The 15948-nt window shown below is 41.4% G+C and overlaps 1 protein-coding gene across 2 annotated transcripts in view; it reads left to right on the top strand.

The window, feature by feature from the left end:
- The window catches only part of fras1 (Fraser extracellular matrix complex subunit 1), a 306003-nt gene that overhangs the window by 280530 nt on the left and 9525 nt on the right, over window positions 1-15948 (top strand). For both annotated transcript variants that reach the window (XM_080893736.1, XM_080893735.1), the window contains exons 50-63: window positions 1296-1409; window positions 5082-5232; window positions 7737-7896; window positions 7992-8160; window positions 8708-8954; window positions 9084-9428; window positions 11375-11535; window positions 12191-12338; window positions 12429-12634; window positions 12724-12880; window positions 14284-14484; window positions 14576-14763; window positions 15232-15507; window positions 15652-15884. In XM_080893736.1, coding sequence (XP_080749862.1) covers window positions 1296-1409; window positions 5082-5232; window positions 7737-7896; window positions 7992-8160; window positions 8708-8954; window positions 9084-9428; window positions 11375-11535; window positions 12191-12338; window positions 12429-12634; window positions 12724-12880; window positions 14284-14484; window positions 14576-14763; window positions 15232-15507; window positions 15652-15884 — 2756 coding nt within the window. The remainder of the gene's footprint in view (window positions 1-1295; window positions 1410-5081; window positions 5233-7736; window positions 7897-7991; window positions 8161-8707; window positions 8955-9083; window positions 9429-11374; window positions 11536-12190; window positions 12339-12428; window positions 12635-12723; window positions 12881-14283; window positions 14485-14575; window positions 14764-15231; window positions 15508-15651; window positions 15885-15948) is intronic.

Genomic DNA, 15948 nt, shown 5'->3' with positions numbered 1-15948 from the left:
TTGGCCTTATTAGCCTCTCTTGTGGTGATTAGTTGCTCCCTCATGCACCTCAGACAGCAGGCGGTAACTGTGCATACTGGAGTAACTTATCTGATTCAGCCTGCCATCGCTGTTGGAAGCGGCTGAATCAATAAAGTAAAACCCAGCAGAACCTTTAAATGGTTCCTAACAACATTTTGAGCTTTCAAAACTTTGTTCAATGAGAATGACTTCAAGTGGAACCTACAGTGAAGTCTGTGCATGTCTCTAGCACAGCTTTTTGCAACCTGATATTGCATAAAGAAGAACAATTTACTCCAAAGTCTGAAGGCATATTTTAATAGCTGGGTGTCTAAGTTTAGTGTTTTTGTGCTTTCTTTGAGCTTAAACACTTATTTAATATGTTTAAGTTTGTGTTCCTGAGCTCCAGCGTCTCCCTGTCTGTGCTCCGTCTCGTTCATGTGCTTCTGTCTTCTGTGCTTCACTGTCTGCGATCATGCTCGAGCTCGTCTCCAGAGTCAATTATCTTCTGTTTGTTTCCTGCTTCATTTTAAAGGTCAAGGATGCCTTTGAGTAGTCACTTTTTCTTAGAAAGGTTTTTAACTGAGTGAAGCGAAGTAAGCACGTGGCAGCCATAATAAGAGCTGGTCGAATTGTCTAAATACTGAGAAAAGATGATTCAACTCACCTTCATTATCTCCTTTGGCAGGAGAAGATCCCATAATTGACAGTGATGCACCATTCGACCATCATTTAAAGCAATCAATACACAAAACTGACAAAAAGCGCTGATCATATAATTATGTTAATTATGTGTGTTTTTCCGTTTCCATAATCTGTTGATATATTTAGAATTTTCAGCCTGTTAAACTCACAGCTGAACTCTGAACATCACACTGCTGTAATAAACTCTGTTCATGTCGAGTTGTGTGAAGAATTACTGTAAGCGCTCTAATTCCAGATTATGAGGGTATTATGGTAATTAATCAAAGTACATTTGAGGTTTGCTATAGTTCAGTTTGTATTGGTCATGTCTGTTGTATTGCCAGACACGAGTATTATCATTAATTAAGTTTTACTTTGGATCAGCTGGGATGAGCGATACATGCAGGGGATTTTGTTTTAGTTGAGTAGAAATCCTGAACAAGGAGGAGCTCAGAAGTTTCACTGGATCAGTCGCCAGCAGGAAAACACAAGAAAGTTAGACACGCTGTCCTTTTAACACTGTAGTTTTTACTACTTGTTAAAATTCACTTAAACCATGTTTGCGGTCTTTAAAAATTGTTTTTAATTTCTTTCATTTTTGGGTTTTCCAGATAGTGACAGCCGCTCCCCAGAAGTTCAAGATAGATATCCTGCCAGTTGATGATGGAACGCCGTTAATTTTCACCAACCTGGGACTGCAGTGGCTGGAGTACATGGATAACAAGGTACGATAACGATGCAGGGACACATTTTTATTTTTCCATCTGATCATGAGTAAAATGAATGTGGGGTTTGATTAAAAGAGAACAGATCCATAAAAATGTCGAATGTCAAGGTCAAGCTCATCTTCTCGGGCACGTTCAACTGTCCAATGTAATCTCTTAGAGAGAAGAAATGATTGAACAAAAATGCCACAAACCTGCTATTACGTTACCAGTAAGACTGATGTTTACATCCATAGCATCAGTGGCAGACTGGTCTGCTTTGTGGCTGGAGATGATGAAGTAAATGACCTCCCTCAGACAATAAGCACACGCAGTTTCACTTGCATTCTATTACATATGCACACCAGAGGAGAGACAACCATATGCATGACGGGCAAAAACAAGGCTTGAGACTACATGTTCATATGATCCATAAAGTTTCAAAAATTAAGTTTAAGGATGTTAAAGATGTCTGTAATGTTTTGACACACTGAAGAGATCCAGTGCACGTGTCAGAGGTGAGAGTAGAGGAAGACATCGATTCCAGGGAGTAATGTGGGAGAAACCGCAGCCCCGAGGTGTGCAAGAACAAAAGGTCTTTAATTCATTAAACTTTTTACCCCCCCAGCTGTAAAAAGCCGATACGGCACGCAGGCAGTTGGCATGGATGCCCAGATTTGTGAATACGATGACTTGAAGATGAACCAGTTTTGGGTTTTCAAATTGATACCATAGATACCTCTAGTACTATTCACGCAAAAATCAGTGACCTTGATCTCAAGGTCAAGGTCTGACGCCGAGTCTTGTGACTCGAGACTGCATCACAGTGTGTGGTGTGGAATAACAAATTTAGCTTGACTATCTGAGTGTGGCTGCTGCTGCTACTAACCAGCAAACCGAAATGCAGCATGTAGCGGTGCACTGATTGAGGGGACACTGACCCCTGTGTAAAAAAACTGGCACACACCAAAACAAATTTGGACAGCAGAAGTCGCTGATGTGTGCTGTAGCTTCTGACTGAAGTGAGGAGATGGACAGAAATAGCCAAAGATTTAGATTTCAGGTAGTGGGCATTTGCTATTGTACACACTACATGCACAAAACCTGGTGTCCTTCCCATATTTATTAAATCCAGGTCCCACAGTGGTGATAATAAATTCTGCAGAAATCCAAGTTAGTAGGCATTTAGGAAACAAATCTAATTAAACTATTTGTGATGTTTAATAGCCGTAAAGTGAGAACAGCGGACACTGAAGAGAACTTTTTCTAATTTATTACCTTTAATTGGACACCAGCAGAGGACGGAGACATCAGGATAATTCAGATGTGTTTAAATGAGCTGCATGTTTGCTCAGCAGAACTCTCTCTGAGCAAATTATGTTTTAAAAAGTGCCAGCACACCCTGCTCTGCCTGAATATTCTCCAGCAGAGTAAATGTGTCTGTGTGAAGTGCGAAGGAGAAGCTCCATCACTGTTTGTTCTGAAATTAGCCCCTCCACCTCCACCTGCTGGCTTGCACACCTCATCGCAATGCAGCGCACAGGTTTGTTTGGTAGGCACTGTAAATATGTCACATCGTTCATTTATTCTCAGCCTTTGCTGTGTTTGCGCTGCAGGTAATTAAGTCCTGGGTGTTTTATCACTGAGCCAAATTATCATACTGTTACACTCCAGTATCTTCTCCTGAGTGCTGGAGGGGAAAGCAAAACCTGACCATTACCAATTGATCATATAGGCAGGAGACCTTTGGTCAAAGAAAATTATTCCATCTGAACTCATTAATATTTGGAGGTGCAGCTGTGTTCTGGGATATCCTAGACTTCCATGTGCAAACATGGATCGCCTGAGGTTGAGAAAGGAGCAAGTAGGTGGTCCCATGATAGTGCAGTTTTTGTTATGGCCTGCAGGGGGAGGCAATTTCAAAACAATTTCTTACTGAGTTTCATTTAATACAGGGGTGTCGAACTCCAGGCCTCGAGGGCCGGTGTCCTGCAGGTTTTAGACATCACCTTGGGTCAACACACCTGAATCAAATGATTAGTTCATTAGCAAGTTTCTGGAGAACTTCAAGACATGTTGAGGAGGTCATTTATCCATTTAAATCAGCTGTGTTGGATCAAGGAAACATCTAAAACCTGTAGGACACCGGCCCTCGAGGCCTGGAGTTCAACACCTGTGATTTAATACAACACGATGTTTCGGTTGCTAATTGTGGTCCTCTTTAGTCATTTAGGTGAAGCGGGGCATGCATTACAGCATCGTTGCCCTGCCTCTAACATAGGAGCGTGCAATCAAAATGTGGAAAGTGTTCAGAGTTATAAATATCTCACTTTTGATTCAAAGATGATTTTCAAAGCAAACTGTGAAGCTGTGTGCAGGAAGGAGCACCAGCAGCTCTCGTGTTTAAGAAGGCTTTCTTGTTTCCACATTGATAAAACCATGATGGTTTTATTTCTTCGTGCTTTTATTGAATCTGTTTTGTCCTTTTAGTTGTTGTGGTTTGGATAGTTATCTGAAAAGAGCAGAAACTCTGTGGTCTAACAGGTTGACTGATGAACCACAGCTGAAGTTCCCTGTCCACCAGACAGTTGCAGCGGTTGGCTGGTTTCATTTTTCTTTACACAGTGAGATTTGTTTTTCTTCCTCCCAGACAAAGGCTTCTGGTCCCAAACTGTAAAACGACAAGGTTTAAAAAGTCACTTTTGTGGATTACATGATGGCCAAAATTAGTATAAATTTTTGTTGTCAGTATTTTTTGCTCTGCTTTTTTGTTTTCTGTTGTTTCTTCAATTCACGAGACCAAATCTACCTACGGTTAAAAATAAAATAACCTGAACCTGAAAATGTTCAAATCAAGGATTTCCAGAACTGTAGTTCCCAACCCAGCATCCACGTAGAAGTTACTGGCAAATCTAAAAAGAAGGTTGGTTGCAAAGTAGTTTGCAGAAGAAACGGCTTAAAAAAAAACACAGCTGAACTTTGTTTGTTGGATACATTGAAACGTATTTGTAATAATCATAAATGAAACATCTTTAAAATATACGAGACACACCAAAAAACTTTTTAAGCCATCACATCACCTTCTGTGGTGATGTTCCAGATGTGCATGCTGGTGGTTTTAAACTTTGGAAAACTTGTAAAGACGACGTAGAGATCAGTCTAAAGTCCTTCATCCAACTAACAGTCAAATAACAACAGTTTGGATGCTAATCTGTACTTAAGTGGGGAGATCAGTGTGTACAATAGCATTTCCCAATAATTTATCCAAACTCACTGGAACAATTAGCGAGTTTATAACCCACATAAACCAGATGCTGTCCATTAACAGAATAGAAAAGTTAACTACTTTGCCCTTCAGAGGAGGGGCTCTTCAAAATTTTGTTGGCTGAATGTCAATGTCGAGATCAGATACAGAAGCAAACACGTTTTTTAGTTGGTGTTGTGATGTTGGATATGCTGATTTCTGTTTTTTGAGCCAGTAGTGAAGCGACGCTTCTTAACAGCGGTATTTTTGCTATGATAGCTACATCAGGGAAGCTGAAATTGAAAAGAAAAGCTTCCTGCTCAGCTGAATCACAGTGTGACATTGTGAATGAAATCCCCAGTAATGAATTCTTGCACTGTGAGATGATTTCTGTGCAGTGAAAACTGAAAAACAGGAAATTTGAGTCAATCCTGTCTGATGTCTGTCAGGCCACCAATCTGATCACCAAGAAGGAGCTGCTGACCATGGACCCGGACACAGATGATGGACAGCTGGTTTATGAGATCACCACAGAGCCAAAGCACGGCTTCCTGGAGAGCAAGCTGAAACCTGGGAACCCCATTACCACATTCACACAAGGTACCGAAGCTCTCTCTGTTGCCTTTATATTTACAGCAGTAACAGTTTAACTTATTAGACAACCCATCCCTCTTAACTTCTCCTCCTCAGACAGCTTCGATCCTTGTCCAAAAAAAGACTCAGTTCATCAAATTTATCCAGAGAGTCTGTATTTAAAGTGGTGACACTTTTGCAACTCTCTGTGGCATGTTGGAACCAATCAGGGCCAAATCCTGATTGGTCCAGAAGCTGATATCCACACGATTGTGCTTATCCACTAAAGTGTTCTCAAATATATTTATATCAAAGAAAATTTCCATCAGCTCAACACAGGTTGAGCAAAAGAGTGGGTGCAGTTTTGCTTTTCCCCTCCTTCTGTGAGCTTTGATGTTTTTTTACTTTTCCTGCTTCAAATATTCATAAAAAATTAGGATAATTTTCCTTTTTTGTGTCATACTGAATACTAATAAACCATGTACTACATGTGCATTTTAAAAACTCACATCAATGGGCTGATGGTGTACGATATTAAAAGGAAATGAAGGCTACTTTTTGATATGCAGGATGGTTATCTTATCAGGTTAGTGTGGGATCACCGCAGTCATAGTTGGGATATACTGTGTAAAGCTGCAGTTAGTGCCAGTTTACGTTTCCAAATCAAACCCTTATGACTCTTTAAAATGAAGCCATGGCTTTCTGACTCCCTTCAAGTTCAATCTTTTTTCTCTTCTGAGATAGTTTCATTTGAAGGACTTTTTAATGCCTGAGGATTAGCTATGCCTCAGAGCAGTTGGGACTCACATATTGGAAACCCGCTGCTCCTGGGCTTTCCTTCTAAACTCCCTCAACGGATGACATAAACCACAAAGACTTCTCTATCAGTGTATAGAGAGCCACCTGTTTCCTTCACTGCACCAGTTCAGTGTTGCATCGGTGCCCTCTTCTGTTCATCCCGCATCCTTCGTGCCGCTGCAGAGAAAACTCGGTGCCTGTTGGAAGGTAGAGGAGGGGAAAACAAAAGACTCCGTCACATTTTGTCTTCACAGTGAGAAGGAGGGACAAAAGCTTGACCCCACATTCTTCGCTCTGATCATTTCTCCGCTGAACGACACCACCTATCTGCTGTATTTCCCGTTGCACACGTTTACTCAGCTAATTTGCAGTTTAAATCAGCAGTGCTCTCATTATGAGCCTGCTTATGTTCACCTCAAGGCTGCAGACGAGGATCAGTGTCAGCCTGCTGTTGTAAAATGTTGATCCTCCAGGCTGCAGAGAGCAAGTATAAACAGCCACTTTGATGTGTCGCATGCTCAATTTGAAGCTTGTAAACATCATTTTCTTAATGATAATAAATTTCCAATAAGTGAAATAACCCTTAGCCTGAGCACGAGAGATGGAGGCAATATGAATAAATAAAACAGATGAGATTTCTAGTAATCAACATCATCCCGACTGTGAGCATTTGCTCCCATATTCTGCCAAATGCTTGTACGCAATCTAAAAATTATGTTTGAGGTATTACTATTCTGGATATTAATGCATAATTTAGTACTGTCTTCATCTCTGTGGTGTTTATGCTGAGCTTCCTGAAGGTCATTTGGCCAATTTTGAAGCAGCTGGGCTCACATCTAAGTGTTTCCCTTTCTACAACCTTCTGTGGAAGGTGTAAATGAGCAGAAACCCAGAGCCAATAATAACTTTCACATTCATTTCCAGGCTATTTTATTTCTCCAAGTACTGTGAATTGGCCCAAGGCTGCAAATTATGGAAGTGATATTTTCCAAGAAATGCCTTCTTTGCAAAAGATTTTCACTATTAAGATTCAATCAGTCTTTTTTGGGTGTCCCCCTCCTCACAGTAAATTTGTGTGCAAGCATAAAAATCAGCACTAATTGTCTTTAAAGACCATCGTGTGAATTTGGCTCTCCTGCTGATTTAAAAACCTGCTGCAGTGCTTTGTGACATTTCTGGCATATTTAAAACATTATTTTCAGCACATTTTGAACCCGTGTGGTCGTTTTTGACTGACTCCCATCAGACCTGATCTGAGTCAGTTCACTTCTTAGTAATGGTATTTTATTAAAATTGAGTCTGAATGGCTAAAATAATTATGTTCATCTCCTTCTGAGGCAGCGTTGAGCTCAACTTCAGGGTGAGGCTCTAAGACATTCAGCGGGATCTCACCTGGGTATCTTTCCTTTAGAGATTATCAGTGCACACCTAACTCAAAGGAAATTATAAGCAAGACCCAGAAACCAGAGAGCTTATACTTTATGTCTCATCTGGCCTGAGATCTCCTTGGGATCCTCTGGAGGATCAGAAAAGCATTGCTGGGTGGAAGAAAACATGACGGTAACAAAGTAAGAAATCGAGCCAAACGGCTACTGAAACATGAAGTGATTGAAACATAAAAAACAATTGGTAGACATGAATGAACTGATGAAGAAGCATTAATAGAAGCACTAATACTAAAAACCCCAAACAGAGAAATAAATTTAGACTAATGTGGCTGTTTTTCTTTGTAGCCGATATCAATCTGGGTCTGATCCGGTACGTGCTTCATCAGGAGAACGTCCAGGAAACCATGGACAACTTCAAGTTCCTGGTCAAAGACAGCAAACCAAATGTGGTCAGTGACAATGTCTTCCACATCCAGTGGTCCCTCATCAGCTTTGAGCACAAAAGGTCTGCACCATTTCAAAGAAATATACATATTTTATAAAGATTATCCGTTGGACACCCACCCTTTTACCTTCCTACTTCTTCTATTGGCACCACAGCTACAATGTGAGTGAGAAGGCCGGCACAGTGGCGGTGACCGTGAAGCGAACCGGTAATCTCAACCAGTACGCCATCGTGCTCTGCCGCACTGAACAGGGCAGCGCCACCTCCACGAGCAGCGTCGGATCCAGACCTGGACAGCAGGACTACGTGGAATATGCTGGGCAGGTAGAAACTCGATATTCCACGTTTAAAAAATGAACATTTCTCTTTTAATTGATTTTATTTCTCTCCTGTGAGTTTGTGTTCTTCATTTAGTCTGGAAACCAGTAAATGCTGCTAAAATCTTATTTATCTTTGTAACAACAAAATAATCCAAGGTTAGGTCTTACTTTCCTGTTCATGAACTTGTGGACCACAGCATCAAGCATAAAAACAGATCCACGGCTTCGAGCAGTTTTTGACCTTAACATCTTGGGAGTAACGTGAACCTGGAATCTTTTTGCATTTTCATCAGTTTTAAGTGGAGTACAACAGGAACGTAATGTTTGTACTACAAACATCCTATTTCAGAGGAAGAAAATCAGTGGTCCTAATATGGAACCCTGAGGTACTCCTTTGTGTACATGGAGGTTTGAGGAGGAAAAAGATTCAGTAAAGTGGGCACACTTTTGCTTTACTTGACATTCAGTGACGTGTATCATCTATAACTAGCCTATGTTAAGTTAAGGTTTTGTAATCACTTCTTTAATGCCTCCTTCTCATTGTTTTCCAGGTGCAGTTTGATGAGCGTGAGGACACAAAGGTGTGCACTATAGTCATTAACGACGACAAGGTGTTTGAGGGGATCGAGAGCTTCCATGTGGAGCTCAGCATGCCCGTGTACGCGCTGCTGGGTGGAAACACGCGCGCTGTCGTCAACATCAACGACACAGAAGACGAACCCACTTTGCAGTTTGACAAGAAGATTTACCATGTCAATGAAAGCTCAGGCTTAATCCATGCTCCCATTGAAAGGAAAGGTACACACTGCAGAGGAGTTTCTAACATTTCATGTTCCACGAATTTTCTCATAATTTCTTTCTTTTCATTTTCACTTTAGTTCCTGCACACACTGTGTGACCTTGTTGTCTCTCTTCATTTCTGCTCAGGTGATACCTCCAGCACAGTCTCTGCTCTCTGCTACACCGTAGCCAAGTCAGCACAGGGCAGCAGCCTCCACGCTCTGGAGTCCGGCTCTGACTACAAGAGCCGCGGCATGACCACCGACAACCGAGTGATCTTCGGTCCTGGAGTCAGCATGTCCACCTGTGATGTTAAGCTCATCGATGACAGCGAGTACGAACTGTCCGAGGAGTTCGAGCTGGTGCTTTCAGACACCTCCGATAACGCACGCATGGGCGACGTGTCGGTGGCCAAGGTCATTATTGATGGACCCAACGATGCATCGACTGTTTCTCTTGGAAACGCCACGTTTACTTTCAGCGAAGATGCTGGTATGAGCCTTTTTCGTGCATCCACCAGCGTAATGTCTTTATGAATTCATATTTCTTATTGCGTAATTAAATTAAATTTAAGTAAAAAAAATTAAATGTTTCAAACGGCTAATAGCTTCCTATAAAAAACTAGTGCACTGGTAGCTAGCACTTCACAATAATCATTAGCAATGAATGATAGATTAGTAGTTAATTAAACTTTAGTTACACATATTTATTATTAGCATTCTAACTAGTAGTAATCATTTTTTTTGACTGTATAAATGATCTATAAACAAACATTAATGTTAGTATGATAGATATTTTAAGAGTGTAAGAGTTGGCACTTGGGTTGGCATAAAACCTGTGAACCCACTCACTGCGTAGTTTCACTTTCATCACAAATGATAACAAATAAAAAACCCAACTAGGCTTCAAGGAAACTTAAAGAAGTCCAGACGCTTTTCTTTCCAAGCCCCTTAGACTACGATGACCTGGATGACTGAGAACCTTCACAGACAAACTTTTATCACGTGTGAATGTTGGAGATGATCACTGCTCCACTCTCCAGAAACACTGAGAGGTTATGCAGCCAAAATAGATGCTATTGCCCGAGTTGAAAATTAAGCAAATAAATATAAAGTACAGGTGTAACTAGTTAAAAACAGCACAAAGCCAAAGTACATTTAAAACAACACAGTCAAGGTACAGTCTAAATAATACAGACTGACAGAGTGGCATGGCAGCTCAAAGCAGCTCTGAATAATAAGCTCTGCTTTGCTGCTCATTTTAAGCTGGTGGTGTGATTGATGGTGCGGCTTGATTGAAGCAGGGATTGGTGTACCAGATCAATCAAGCACAGTGACAGTCTGGGAGCTGGGAGCTGGAGGAGATGGCAGAAAGCGGAAGTAGAAGCTCCAGTCCTGGACAGGGCCTAAACAGGCTACGAAACACAAGCAGATATAAAATAGAAGAGAGAAGACCACTTTAGGATCATGTTAGGACTTAGGTGGAAAACTGGTGTCACTGGTTTCACTGGTAATCCATCTGCATATCCTGGCAGCAGCTTTAAATGAAGCCTTTGAAACCTTAATCAAACAACAATAACGTCTAAGGTCATCGTTAAGAAATACATAATGTAAAAATGTTATATGGAATGTCATCAGAACATAATTTTTATCATCAGTACGTCATGAATAATTTATAAAATAATTATTTGATACACATTTATTACCATACATTATAATATTAGGTGTTTGTACACATGACAGTATTTACAATGATTTAATATTTTAAAAAATTACATAATTTATAAGTAATGGTTATATTTTCTTTATTACTTTTTTATATGAGTTGTTTGAAGTGATGCCTATTCTTATAGCTCTCCATTAGGAATTTAGGGCATTTCCAATAGTTGTTAGAAAGTAGTCTTTGTATGGGAGGTTTCATAATGGATACATTTAATGATATTAGTGTAACCAGTTTACGTGCATCATGTTTTGTGGAAACATTTCTCATCGTCAGTTAGATCACTGCACTCTGTGATATTTTACTTGTTTCATTTATTTAGGAACATTGGACGTGTTTTGGAGCATGACACAGAATAGATTGTTTCCTCTCTTATAATTAGCATCACTGACAGCTACACTGCACCTCATCTTTCTGCTGAACTTCTTCCACTTCTTTCTTTTTCTCCTTCTTCTCGCTGGCGTAGCTTTGATCTTTGATACAAAGGTATCTTCCCCACAGTGTTGAACAGACAGTATCATTAGTTGCAGCTAAAAGAAGCTGCGAGATTCAGTTTCTGTGTCACTTTGTTCTTAGATCAGGATTTAAATTACTTTCTATGTAAAGATCAAAACAACTTTGTAAATTAGAGTTATTAATATCTTATAACCCCTCAAAAACACAGCAACTTCCCACATTTCACATTTTTTTACCTTGCATTTCACTTTTCCCTCTCTCAGGCACAATTGAAATACCAGTGCTGCGTCATGGCAGCGACCTGTCCTCGCTGACCTCTGTGTGGTGCGCCACCCGACCTTCAGACCCTCCGTCAGCCAGCCCCGGGGTCGACTACATTCCCAGCTCCAAGAAAGTGGAATTCAAACCTGGAAAAACTGACGAGGTGAGGACAGACTTCTCACCTACAGTCGAATTCTATAGTTTATATTTTAAGAATGAAACAGTTATGTTGTTTCTCTTGTTCTACATGTTCTGTGTGATGGGTGATTAAAAAAAACATCCATCATCCTTTTTTTTAATGCACCCTCACACTGCAGTCAGTTAACTTCAGGTAGGTCAACTTTTGTCCAACTTTAGGAGTGGCAATGATTTTGCTACAACAGTGAAAATAGCACGGAGACCCCAGCACAGATGTCACAGTTATGTTATCGTCCCAAACAAAAACACTTGAGCCAGCTGTGCAATGGGCTATCAGATAATTGATAAACAGGATGGAGGACAGTCGGGGATGCTGGGTTAAAAAAGCAGCTTGTAGACTGTGAGCAGATAAAGCAGCTTGAACTGGATACGCTGTATGAAGTTTTGCCTCTGGGATGCGTAGAACGGTGTCAGCACTTGTACACATCTGGATCTGAGTTAATTCTTCAACACTGACATCTTTACGTACAGTAGATGAACATTTTTTTATAACATCATCAGCCGAGCTCACCAAGTTTCTACTGCAGCTACCAGGAAGGTGTTTTTATTCCTCGATAAATAACAGATTCACCCGTATAACCCTTGCAAATCATTTAATCTGACCTCCCTTTTTTAAACAGACGTGCAGTTTAACCATCATGGATGACATCCAGAACCCGTCCATTGAGGGGTCTGAGTCCTTCGTGGTGTTCCTCAGTTCTCCTCAGGGTGCTGTCCTCCAAGAGCCCTATGAAGCCAACGTCATCATCGCGGACACGTTCCAGGACAGTACGTCCTCACAGAACAATCGCAGGCTTTAATACACATGTGTCATGTCAAACACCCTTCATTGATCAGATGTTGGTCGCTCTCTCTCAGTTCCTAACATGCAGTTTGAGAAGAGCTCCTACACCGCGAAGGAGAAGGATAACCTTCTCCACATCCCCATCATCCGGACCGGCGACCTCTCCTTCAAGTCATCGGTGCGCTGTTTCACCCGGACCATGTCCGCCATGGTGATGGACGACTTTGAGGAGAGAAGGAATGCAGATGAGTCGCGCATCACTTTCCTCAAAGGAGAGAAGGTAAAATGTTGAGTCAAAATGTGACCTGATGTTTGTGTCCTTGTTCTCAGACTCTGCTCATCAGGGTGCTTCGATTGTGCATTTTCCAGGTGAAAAACTGCACAGTTCACATCATTGACGACTCAGTGTTCGAGCCTGAGGAGGAGTTTCAGGTGCATCTTGGTACACCGCTCAGTGACCACTGGAGCGGCGCCATGGTGGGAGCCAATGATATTGTCACTGTAACCATCACCAATGATGAAGATGGTAAGCAGGCGCTTGATCGCCATGTGATTCACATTAAACAGGATTTACTGATATGCTGTCAGAGAATAATGATAGGTTTTATATCATAAAAAGAGCTACATATATACATTTTACATCCTTTATCTGATACTAACATGAAAGAAGCTGAGGACTTTTATTTTGAAAAAACATTCCCACTTTTTTTATTTTTATTTTTTGGGGAATATTGAAATGGTTCCTGAACAAAACTCTCAAAACTAAGTTGTGAATTACTGGGTGATGGGTTTATATAGATTTAATAACCAATGAAAACGTCGTCACCATTCCTTTTGTTTCCTGTTGACTGCATATTTGAGGTATATCATAGTCTACTTGCACTTTTTGAACTATGCGTCACTAATTTTTTCGAGTGTGTGACCCCTCAGCCTAATTGCTGATGTTAGAATAACTGAAGCCTGGTATGGATAAAATATCCTGAGTATGTTGAACTTGCTCCTGATTTCCAAACTAATTTTAAGATAATGTTCCTCGTTTTTTCTTTTGGTCAACTTCTTTTTTTTTTTTTTTTTCTTTTCTTTTTTTTTTTGTGTGTCCCGTTTGGATCTTTAGCCATCAGAATTGTTGTCTTAAGGCCAAGAAAGATGCCAAGCGGATTTATTTTACCAAGTGGATCATCATGGCCTTGCCATATTGGTCCATTTGATTGACCTTTATTATAATTATGAATTTATTTTATTTTCAGTTGCTACAAACGGGACAGACATGACTGGGGGATAGGACAGGGAGAAAGAATGAAAGAAAGAGAGGGAGAGAAAGAAAACCAGAGGGGAGAAGAGACGGTGAGAAGGGGGGGAAGAAAGAAAAAAACAAAACACCTGGATCACCTGTATGGAGGAAAAAAAAACAGAAGAGAAAACAAACAAAAAAGAGCAACATAATAAATACAGCACCATCACAATAAACTAGCTAGCAGTAGATATCAGTAGATACTAAATAATAAACGATATTGTGCAACACGCAAGATAGACAGCGCACAATGTGCTTTGAGGCAGCAGCCAAGAAAGGTGTAGTCCTCGTCTGTGAACACCCGTGTGTACACCTGTGTGGATCAGCATGCTTGTATTCCAAAGGTCAACTTTTGGTCAACTTCAACAAATAATGTTTAAAAATCCTCCCGAAGCACAGATGTATGTGACACGAATTGATTCCCTGACAGGCTCATTTTTAATTATCGCCTGGTGCCTGATGTTTGTATTTATTTATTTCCATCAAAAAAAAAGAAAACGAGTAAAACCTTAATGGAGGTGGGTTTTATTATACCGCTGTTCTATAAGTTTTAATTGGATGCACCTGTTATTTTGGAAGCTGATTAAAAGTTTTATATGTGCAAATGATTGACAGTCAGACTTCTCCCGTTCCTCCAGCTCCCACCATTGAGTTCGAGCAGGCGTCCTTTCAGGTGAGAGAGCCTCCCGGTCCAGATGGCATCGAAGTGCTCAACATCAAAGTGATCCGCAGAGGAGATCTGGACCGAACGTCCAAGATCCGTTGCAGCACCCGGGATGGATCGGCCCAATCTGGAGTCGACTACAATCCCAAGAGTCGAGTGCTTAAATTCACCCCGGGTAAGTGCTGAAAATGCTCCTCGTTGGGACTTGGGAAGAGTGTTAGTGGGATGATTTTACTGGGAGTAAATATGTTTTTTTTTCTCCATAGGCATGGACCACATCCTCTTTAAAGTGGAGATTTTGTCCAATGAGGACAGAGAGTGGCACGAGTCCTTCTCATTGGTCCTTGGGCCTGATGACCCAGTGGAGGCAGTGCTTGGGGAGATCACAATGGCCACAGTGACCATTCTGGATCAGGAGGCAGCAGGAAGTCTCATCCTACCTGCCACGCCTATTGTAAGGAACCTTGGAGGATACATGAAGCAGGAGCAGTAGAATAGCAGAAGTGGAGGATATGTTCAGCCTTTAGGAGAACTTTAGCATTCAGCTGAGAACTTAATCTTTTGTCTATTTTCTGCAGCACTTAGAGAACCTGTCACTTGAAACGTCTCCACTCCTGGCAAAAGCACATCTCTCCCCTAATACATATTCAGAGAACTCCAAAAAAGCAGCAGCAAACGTGGGCAGCATTTTCCCTCAGGCACTTGTTTATAGGCTTTTACATTTCTTATGCATTTACCAGAACCACTTGCAATGAATATATCTATTCAGCTGCCATTAAAATATTATATGGTGGGTGATTTTACCCCAAACGACTTTTTAGGAGGAATCTCATCTCATACTGTGTTTTGTACGCCAGCCCCTTGAAATGTAAAAGCTGAACTCCTCTCATTTACACGATCTCCCACCCTCCTTCCTGCTCAGGTGGTCTCTCTCGCTGATTACGATCATGTCCAGGAGGTGATCAAAGAGGGCAGCAAGAAGACTCCCTCTCCAGGTTACCCTCTGGTGTGTGTCACACCCTGTGACCCTCACTACCCCAAGTACTCTGTGATGAAGGAGCGCTGTGAGGAGGCGGGAATCAACCAGACCCAAGTTCACTTCTCGTGGGAAGTGGCGGCTCCCACTGACACCAGCGGTGCCCGATCCCCCTTTGAGACGGTCACAGATACAACCCCGTATACTAGCGTCAACCATATGGTGAGTTAAACTAAGGAGTCAAATAAATCTGAAATTAAGAGGCGAATACATTAGGTTGTTATTTAATAGGATTTATTGGCAGTAAGACAATAAAATTATGTTTAAAAATTTTCCCCTGTGTGTGGAAACTCTCGTGTCTCTCAGGTTCTGGACAGCATTTATTTCAGCCGGCGCTTCCACGTTCGCTGCGTGGCTCAGGCCAGAGACAAAGCTGGACACCTGGGAACACCGCTGAGGAGCAACATCGCCACCATCGGCACAGAGGGCTCCATCTGCCACACACCCGTCACCACGGGCACCGCCAGAGGCTTCCAGGCTCAATCCTTTATCGCCACACTCAAATACTTAGACGTCAAGCACAAAGAGCACCCCAACCGGTCCGTAGCGGCTTTTTAAACCAGATAAGCATCTTCACCAAGAGTTTATGCTAATTTCTGCTCT

Source organism: Rhamphochromis sp. 'chilingali' (assembly GCF_963969265.1).
Source record: "Rhamphochromis sp. 'chilingali' genome assembly, chromosome: 10".
NCBI classification, from domain to species: domain Eukaryota; kingdom Metazoa; phylum Chordata; class Actinopteri; order Cichliformes; family Cichlidae; genus Rhamphochromis; species Rhamphochromis sp. 'chilingali'.
This window is presented reverse-complemented; position numbering and strand designations above follow the sequence as displayed.